This window comes from Haemaphysalis longicornis, unplaced genomic scaffold (assembly GCF_048455015.1).
Source record: "Haemaphysalis longicornis isolate Haplotype H1 unplaced genomic scaffold, Haemaphysalis longicornis Haplotype H1 scaffold_4, whole genome shotgun sequence".
NCBI lineage: Eukaryota > Metazoa > Arthropoda > Arachnida > Ixodida > Ixodidae > Haemaphysalis > Haemaphysalis longicornis.
Window position 1 is genome coordinate 70,754,892 of NW_027526361.1, and position 10,150 is coordinate 70,765,041.

The following is a 10,150-nucleotide window of genomic DNA, read 5'->3' on the forward strand; positions in this document are numbered from 1 at the left end:
CCTCCTCGAATGTTATATATCTCTGGCCACCAAGGTATGATGGGCGGCAATGAACGAGTTCAGCCCTGGATCGCGACACTCATTTCTCTCATCGATTGCGCATCCTTAGTCATGCCCTCAAGCAGATACAAAGCGACGCAGCGCTATAAGCGCCTAGACCATTTCTGAGACCTCCCAGCTGCAAGAATGCTCATTCGCTACAATTCAATTTTGACGTCAAGCAGAGACGTTACATGCACCACCAGGCGCAGACATTGTTCCGACCGACGAAGTGTTCCAGCATTACACGTACACAAATATCCGAACATTCCGCATTGTCAAGTCAGCAGTGGCTATGTCCCCCCTCCCGCATGCACTGAAGAGTTAGCAGTGTATACTTTTGCGGAGGAGAATTTGTAAGTTGGCTGGATTGAGGAAAAAGCAAATCCCCGCTTCTGTTCTTATTGGTTTATTATAATCGATATTAATATCAGCACTGACATCTTGTGAAATAATATATTAGCAATTGACCTGAAAGGCACATTCTTATGGTAACCTTTTTTTTATCCTCTAAAAAGCTCTGTGGTTACCACTGAAGGACTGTGCTGTTAGGTTACCTACATTTTAACTTTCCAGGACATAATTGACACAATTCCTACATTCCTACAATTAGACGTTTGCCGACGAGTTGAAAATACGCCCGGTGCTAAATCGCACAAGTCTCTTTTCAACTTCCGGATCTAACGCTGTTTTACCAAGCTCAGTAATTTGGGCGTAGTTTCTTCCAGCGCGGCTTGATCCAAATGAGCTTCCCACTGTTTTGCATGAGAGCGGTGCACATGTTTTATTCAGATTTTATTATCCATATGCTAGCGGTTCAGGCATGTAGCAGCGACGAATTGCAGCAACATGCTCAGTTCAGTACCGTGCAAAGTATATTCAGTTACGTTGGGTAATATAATGGTGCATTGTTAAGCACCGTGAGGTTAAATCAGCGAAGATGTGTACGCTTAACAAGCTATAAGGCTAAATTTTGGTGCTTAGGTTGGTGAACTTGGGTTTTTTTTTGCGTTTTTCGTGGTGTTGATAAAGAAATATATCCAGAATAACTATAGTTATTCTGGATGACTTGACTCACAACAGTGTAGTGAGGTCATTAGGGATTCACAAAAAAGAAAAAGAAAATCGATTGAGCAGCTGATAAACAGCTGTGTGGAAGCTAGCCCGCGCCAATGTAGATATATAAATCTTGTTCTATTTTACTTGCTCTCTTTCAAGGTGAGGTCCCACAACAAAATTCGGTGGATCTCTCGGATCCCCTCGCACCAGCCCCGTCAGATTATCCATCGAGTCAGGAAATCGGTTATCGTACCTCCTGAATGACTCACCGAATCACTGGACCTCTTTACACAGCTTATTTGAGTCAAAAGATCCAATATAAGTCAAATGGTCGAACCAGAAAGACGGTGCAACGAGCAAAGAGGTCCAATTTTGGGATTTTCGACCAGCCGGAAATTCTCCCTCCAACCTCCTCGCTTCTAAGGTCAAATCGCGCCTCCTCGCCCACCTCTTTGTTTGTCCTTTTGATTTATTTTTCCACCCCTCTCCTCTCCCCCTCGCTCCGTTTTCTTCGGTGTGAAGGTCAAATTGACGCCCTACAGGAGGAAAACGTTAGATAGAAAATTGTTAGACTGATTCCGACAGATAGAAAACAGGGTAGAGACACCAAGAATGTTAATAGCATTAACAGCTTGGGATGAAAGCGGTCGGGAGTTCATGTAATAAGCAAAGTAAATGTTTATGTCCCCTTCCACTGCAGTAATAAAACACTTAGAATCGAAATATCAAATAAGTAAACGTTTATTTATATCCGATTCCAGTGGAGCACTTAAACACTTCGGAGCGAAATATCACAGAACCTTTTACGTACACACTAACTGAAGCTGTCCGCTGAGATTATTGACTCTTAAGAATACAGCCTGTAACACACAGTCCCTCACTCACGACTTCTCTGCCGATATTCCCCTCTTACTGCATATAAACAGAGCACGCGCAGACCATTTGTGCGGGAAAGCGGCAAGCGAATTGAGAACAATCTTCCGCGGTGTTATTCCTGATCACGAGCCTTTTAAAGGCCCCGAAGAACGCGGAAACTGGAAAGCGAGAGAAAAATCAGTATAGAAGACGAAATCTGAGCTCCTAGAGTTCGTGCATGTATATACGAGCGGCTGCGCGAGGGAGGGGGAGCGTGAAAGGGGGCCTCCGTTTGTAGAGGCGCAGATTGAGCCCAGCCCTTGACACGGCCGCGCGACTGGAGCATCGATCGGAGTCCCGGCGCGGCGGGGGCGGCAGCCATCATGAGGGATGGCACCCGCCCAGGAAGCTGCGAGTAATAATTGTCTCCGCCGAACAGAGCAGAGACAACACAAAGAACGGGGGGAGGAGGTGGAGGAGGAGGCAGTCTTAGCGCTTCTACGCTCGGCGTGAGGAGGAGGTCCCGCCGTTGATCGCGATCATCCCAGCGTAATGGACTTCCGGCCAGGAATGGGTGCCCTTATTGATCACCCGCATCAGCTGAGAATCAGCTGCTAAGTCTATTGCCGCCGCTTCAGGAGTCCTCCCAATATACGTGCCGGGCCGCGCTCTTTTCCGGGCTAGAAGAGCACCCGCCCTCCCCCTTTCGGTCGCTCGCGCTCTCCCTCTGAAGCCGTGCTTGTACAACGTAGATGCCCTTCAGGTCCTCAACGCCTCTCTCGCTGCGCGGCCGTCGCGTGATCACCGGGCAGTGTTTGTTCTACTCCGGGCTAAGTGTAGCTACTTCGTGTCCTCCATTTTCTGCGGTGTGCTGCGCTGTACGGGCCGAATGATGGCGATTTCTTCCGAGATTACTCATTGATAGCGGTGCGAATTCGCCCTGTTACGTGATCCAAGCGCGGAGTGCTAATGAGAGCGCGCGAAATTGAAAAGTACGGCCGCGTGACTCTTGGTGAACAGCGAAACTATGTCGTATCGATCGGATGCTAAAATGCCCGTGGATTATACTTGTTCACATTTGCAGACAAGGTATACTCGTGGCTCTGATAGGAGATGGCTAGGCCGTGTAATGTGTGTGATGATTCGTGGTGTTTTGTTCGTTATTCGAACCGTAATATCATTCATGGTCTTTCTGTGCCCAATTTAAATGTCGGTCGCTATGCCGAGTAATTGAACACTTTACACCGTAAACCAACAAGCGCAGCTTTTCCCTCGACTTGTCTCTACGCCCCGCAAAAATTCCACAGGCCACAGAGAGAGCACTGAACGCAGAGGCTTCCTCCACAGTAAAAGCGAATGGTTTTATGCCAGAAAGCAGGCAACAGCATTTTAAATTCTACCGCCAAAGTATTTTTTGCCTCCCAGAAACTTCTAGAGTGGCTTAGAAAGCTTTGACAAGACTACACACATCAATAATCTTTTCCCGCATGATGTTTCGTCTTCTCTACCACAGCAAACCTTCCTGATACAGTTCATACAGCCGCCAAACGAGCGCCTCCACCTAACCGTGACATTGTACGGACGTCGTCTAAAGGAAATCGACCCCCCCCCCATTCGCTGGGCAGGTAGAACCAACTCAGTAGGCTGAGTAGCTCGAGCTGTGATACACCTAAACACAGGTTGTGAAATGAACTTCCAATGGCTCAACACTGCAGTGCCAACCATTTAAGGCATGCAGGAAAAGTCATAAATAGAGCGTGTCCCACATGATAGTGCAAATATTTTCGGCCAGTTGTACAGACCTGCCAAAAAATTTTATGACGGTGTTTTCCATGCTAGGCATTGTTATCAATGCCTGAATTTCATGCATTTTGTTAGCGCTGTTGTTGTCACCAGCGCACGGAGGTTTTACATTGCCCGTTTTGAATCACGTTTTGGATTACACAGTCTGGTCTTTTTATGAGGTCCCTGATCCGAGCTCGGAGTGTATACTGCTGGGAGTACGAAGGTATTAAAGCGCAACGTTAGAAAATATTGCATTCTGCAGCGCGTGTGTACAAATCAGTATACACATTTCTTATTGTTGAGGTTTAAGCCTCATATGTATTTGTGAAAGAGGACCTTGAATGACCTTGGCGTCGACGCGAGCAGTACAAAACGTCGTACAAAAAGATCACGTGAATAATAGAAGCCAGAAGCGAACGAAAACATGCAAGACGTGTACAGTATAAGATAGGATTAATGATTACGAAAGTTGGTTTGTGATAGATAACAATAATTAGTAAAGCAGATGGAGGTGGGATCAAGATATCAAGGTGAATTAAAATGAATTAGGATAAATTATTGTTGATTCGTGATTTAAAATAATCATTAGTAAGGTACAGTTAAGGTGCATTAGGATGAGTTAAGGTTGGAGTTTGGTGGTTGCGAGTGGACGTCGATATAGCACTGATATGTTAAAATAGAAAGACAGTAAAATGGTGTGGCCACTGTGTTGATGAGTGGGTGTGTATATAGTTGATTGATCGTAGGTTTTAACGCGCCGACGCAACGCAGGCGATGAGGCGCGCCGTAGTGGAGGGCTCCGGATTAATACTGACCCCCTGGGGATCTTTAACGTGCGCCGAAATCTCGTGCACAAGGGTGTTTTTGCTTTTCGACTCCATCAGAAAAGCGGACGTCGCGGGCGGAAATCGAACCCGCGTCCTAGCGCTCAGCAGCGCAACGCCTTAGCCACTGAGCCACCGCGGCGGGTTGGGTGTGTATATAAAAGGTACCTGTCAGAATAGCACTGCCGCAACCGGAACTGCTGCGTCGACTATGGGCATGAACATGAATAAGCATGGCCAGGCCTCCGCGTTAAAAGCACGCAAGCTTATAGTTAGCAACGTGAATCGGCATGTAAGCCTTCGCCTTTTCGCAAATCATGGTTACCTCCTCCTCCATCCCTTCCAGGCAAGAGGCAGGACGGCGCGAAATCGCAAACCCTCCTAACAAGCAAGAGGTGTTTCGAGTACTCCCAAACGGTGTCGGGACGAGCGGAAATAACACGACGTAACCAGCGCTTACAGGATTAAGGAAGATACGCGGAGATCCCCTTACGCCGTGAGACAGCGCCACACGATGCTACTACAGGAGTCTGATTGATTCGCGACGAGGGTTCAGGCGAGGGACATTGGCCGACGCCAATCGGTGATCAGGGGGCACCGCCGCGTACCGAGACTCGACGCGCATGCACGCGGACACTGTCGACGGCACGCGGGCGTACGCGCGAAAAAGAGGAGCTTTACTGGCGCGACGAGGTTCAGGGGTCGCACGCGGAGCGATAATTATTCCCGATAAGCGTAATTCGATTTACAGCCGCGAATGGAGGAAGGCCGTCGTGTTAGCCGCGCTAGCGGGACCCAATTGCGTTAATGGCCGGCGATGCTGCTCAGAAGGGGAGGGGGGGAGGGGATGGGGGAGGTGACTCGATAGCAGTGTGAACCGCTGCCGGCGACGAACAATCGGACCCCGCAGATAGAGAACCGAGCGTTACGGCACGCGCGGAGGAAAACACAGCGGGGCAGTGTATCTTTAGATCGCGGGTTACATCGAGTGGAGTTGAGAGCGAGGAGGAATCGCCTGCTTTGGCGCGTAAGTGCGTGGCTAACAGGAACAACGAGGGCTCGTTTGCACTTCATGGAGGAAAAATTATGGAAAGCAGGACCGGCCAGAATATGGGTTTCGGGCTTTGTTCGCTCTCTTAATGTAATTCTCGGTTCGATCGGAGCAATAACTAAGTAAATAAATTGTTCGAGGCTACGTCTGACTGCGCTCATGGACAGGCATTTCTCTTTCTACAGTTTCCTGTGGCCGGTGTTCAGTCGGGCACGGCAATTTTTGTTAATTATGGGTGCGTGTTTCAGTACAAAAACCCGATAGCAATTACCTAGAAGTATACGCGTTGAAACACACAGGAAGTACTTAATAAAAACGACGCGAAAAGGGAAGCACTTGCCCTGAACAGCGGAAACAGACATACATGGCTTCCGATTCAACAATGCTTCACCATGTGCTTTGAGGTACAAGTAAGTGCCCGAGAAACATAAATGCCAAAATAGGGCGATCCTGACCCAGTCTATGCGTTCCATTCGAGAGAAACAAGGGCTTTTAAAAGAACATACCCTTCTTGCTTGAGGTCTATCACTGTCAGCACTGATATCACAGAATCTGACCGCCGTGTTAAGGATATGTTCCGTGCTCTGACATTTGCTGCAAGTGGCATTAGCTGAAGATTCTTATAAGAACCCGGTGCTTCAATCACGTCGCATATATATCTTTCTCGCTATGTATTTTATTCATTTTTATGGTTCATGGTAGCCGACACATTCTCTCCCAAATTATTCACAACACCAAATCCGCCCGTAAGATACTCGCCGTCCGTGCGAGTCGCTTCAATAATGTCTTTCAATCGTTAGTTCGGGGCCTGGCAGTAAGTGTTATTTCCATTCTAAACCAGAAAAAAGGGGCTTAACAAAATCAACTACCAAATAGGACTTACCTCTGCGGCGATGTCAGAATTAACAAGTGTCACTTGCTGAAGAGTGCCACAGAAGGGCGGATGCACAGGGGGTATGCTGTGCAGTCCAGAATACACTTTCAACTGAACCATAGAGCGGGAATACGAAAATCTCACTCGGTAGCCGACCTTGAGCAAAACTATACACCACGCACGTCTAACAGCCGGAAAGCAACTGAACCTCCAGTGACAGCTACTCGAGGGTTGTGTGCAAGAATTCCGGGAATGAATTTTCTTAGAATTCTGTCACATTCGCCCCTCCAAGAGAAAAAAATAACAAGGAAGAATGGACGAAAGGGGTGGGCAAGCTCTCGGGAAAGGCGCATCCACTACGAAGAAAGCGAACGAAAAATAACCGTCCACTCGACAGGGTAGGGACTTTTTTTTTTGGATGCCCCCTGGCCTTGTCGCAACTGTTAAAAAAAACGGAGAAGGATGGCCGAAAAAAAGAAGGCAGTTGGAATAAAGAAACTACTGTTGCACGTGTACAGAAAGAACTCCCTTGCTGGGTTTGGGTGGCCGCTGCGACGGAGCCGACAAGGGGACATGACGCCTCTTGTGGCGTCGACGTGCCCGAAAGGCTTTTTTTTTTTTTTTTTTTCTGTTGTCATCCCGAGCCCGCCCTTCAAACCCCAGCGAGGAGATAGCGAAAGGATTTTTCACGGTGTTGTTCGCCTGTCTTCAAGAAGAATACCAATAGCCACACACAGAAAAAAGAAGAAGAAAGAAAAAAAGTAGGAGAAAGCAACCGCCTGTGTACTCGTGTACACATTAGACAACCACCCCTGCGCATCCTCCTCCATAGCAACATTCGGGGCATGAGGAGCTAAAAGTGAAAGATGGTCGCCAGCAATGCGAAAGAAAAAAAAGGGGGCCCCACCCCTCTCTCTTTCTTTTCAGTTCACGCGCCGTTTTGCGGCCGAAGATGCCTTTTAAGAAGACAGCCGTGCAAACTTGCCTGAGGCTGGGGACAGAGGCAAGTAAAAAAAGGGGTCGGTGATGGTTACAATTTTACTTTGACTTTTCCAGGCAGGCGGAAACCACGGAAGAGTCGGCGTCAGACAAACTGAAAGGAGTGAAGCTGCTGGGAAAGCAACAGCTCGAGTGCGGAGGCCTCCACAATAAAGACAGAAGGGGCCCCGGTGCGAGGGAGAGGGAAAACACTTAAAAGGGTGGAAGGAACAGCTTTGTTTCGTTTTTTTTCTTAGTTTTCGTTGTTCACGGTCTTTCACCCTTCTATCGGGGGCCTTCGTAAACAAGACGTTCGGCTGAGGCGTCGGGCATTTCAGCAACAAGACAAGCCGTCAAGCGTGATTTATGCTTCTGCTTCAACTTTTTTTGTTAAAAAAAAAAAAACAGAGCTATGTTTCCCTTTCCTCGTCCTCATTTTGGCGCGGGAAGCTGGTCTTTGAAGTTTCCGGAAAACGTGAGCGACAACAAGGAAAAAAATAATATTGGGCGAGGAAAAATTTCCTATCGGAAGAAAAGTTGTGTTAGCGCGTCGAAGTGATGAGCAAGCTATCTCAGCGAAATATTTACCAGAAGCCGGAATCATTTCGAAATGCTTCGGTGACGATTACCTCCGAGCACACGTAGGCGAGGTCTAAGAATAAATTCAAGCGAAGATGATACGTTCATCACTGCAATGCAAGCCGTTTCTCGCGGCCAAATGGGAAAGAGATCATGAACCCATTCCCTTTAGACTGCAGGGGCTTATTAATACCACGGAATTTACGCGAAGCCCTTCGCCCTGAAGTCGTACGTTCGACTGTTTTTACAGCCAAACAAATAGTTGCGATTCTGCATAGCGTTCCAGATAACAGTCCGCGGCTGTCGGTTTGTAGCTTGTTTGATATGACGTTGGTTTGCCACATGTGGTATTGGGGTGGCGTGAGCCCGCGTTGACACCCGGCATTGTTGCTCTAGGCTGGATGGAGTTATGATTCTTCATTTCAATAAATAAGAAATAAGTGAGGTGCCGGATGACCATGTTTAGAGGCAGGTCCGGATGTTGTGCCTTAATGCGGCAGGTTCTACGTCTTATGTGCACACAAGGAGTGAAAAGTTAAGGCATTTTTAACCCAAACGACGGCGGGCAGCACGATGACCTTTACAGCCATTATAGATGTGAAAAACGCCAGATTTTTTTACTCGTGAGACATATAAAGCTTTCAGTGGAAGCTTGAAGACGCATTCGATGACGAGCTCAAAGCGCACGTGAGCTGAAGCCCATCTGGTCCACGGTTCCCGACCGCACGCTAAACAGCCTGCCTTGGACTACGTTCCGTGCCCTCGTGCCCTGTCTCTCACAAGCGCGTTGAAATCCGCCTCCAGTGCCGCCCAAGCGCCCCTTGAGCCTCCAGGAGAAGCTGATGCCCCACACAAGCCAGCGAGGACGCTTCGACCGGCTCGCACGGCTCCTGGCGTCCTGATCCGAACGCGCACGTTCTGCCGCCCGCGTGTCCTCGCTGTTCCGATCTTGTTCTCCCCCTTGTCGTGCTCGCCATTTCTCAGGTCGTCGAACACCTCCCCGCGCCGCTGTTTGTTCTTTCGGGGCACGTCGCGCTGCACGTTCGCGCATTACGAGCCCTGCCTCTGCCATCAGCACGCCAACGATCGGTCCTTCCGGCGGCTGGCGGGAGGTGCTGCTGCTGCTGCTGCTGCTGCTGCACAAATGGCATCGCCAGACACATTCATCATCGCTCGCCGCTGTTGCGGAGAGGCAGCGGAGTCCTCCTGTCTCCCTCGGCACCGATGTCCGGCGCCAGCCAGCCGTGGTGACACGCGTGTATGGGGCGACTACAGTCGCCGCAGGTCGCCACGTCATTGTCTAGAAAATGGACAACGGTTGGACGCGGTGGCCTTGAATGGTGCATTTTGCGATACTTGAGGACGACACTCGATCTCTCCGGAGTTTGCACGAAAGTCTGGTGCTTTTAGGGGCGAAGCTACTTAGGGCCGCGCTTTGTCCGTGGCTTGTCCCTTGGCGTCCGTGTACCGAGTGTTGCGCATGCACGAGGAGCATTGGATTGGATTGGATTGGATTGGAATTGAACATTCTGCACACACGTATTGTTACTCATTTACATGCGCGAGTGGGCAATGCCACGGGTGATTTACGGTAAGAACGATCCCCAGTGCTTCGCCCACTCGTCATGATTCACTTCTTGGAGATGCATGAATTTTTACTTCGTAAAGCCGTTTTTCGCGGAGAAAGTTTTGTTGGATCGATTTAATTACGCCAGTGGAAAAATAAATCATTACAGCAACCAGCCTGGAATTACGGTGCGAACAAAACGGCCGCAGAAATCATGATTTATTTATGATGCCTGTTTAAAAACAATTTGCTGCCGTTTTGGTTGTTAATTCCGGGAAAGACGAACACCTGAAAAAGAGCACTAACTGATGCTAGCGTGATGCGGACTGCTTCATTATGAAACGTGCTGTGACATTCTGAACATATCATTTGCGATGTTGGGCCAAAAAATGAGGCAAAAAGAGCCAAACACCGAAGTGAAAAGAAGGCTGTCTTCTTTCTACAGTTTTTTTCCCAACTTCGACACAACGACAGACACTCCACATGCCATGGACGGTGCAATAGGAGGACTTTATTTTCCAATGAAGATTCATTCAATT

General features: G+C 48.6%; 1 protein-coding gene across 1 annotated transcript in view; it reads right to left on the reverse strand.

The window, feature by feature from the left end:
• Positions 1-9,195, reverse strand: part of LOC144179786 (uncharacterized) — a 164,178-nt gene extending 154,983 nt beyond the window's left edge. Inside the window, exon 1 of the mRNA XM_077708222.1 lies at positions 9,129-9,195. Coding sequence (XP_077564348.1) covers positions 9,129-9,195 — 67 coding nt within the window. The remainder of the gene's footprint in view (positions 1-9,128) is intronic.
• Between the last annotated feature and the right edge of the window lie 955 nt (positions 9,196-10,150).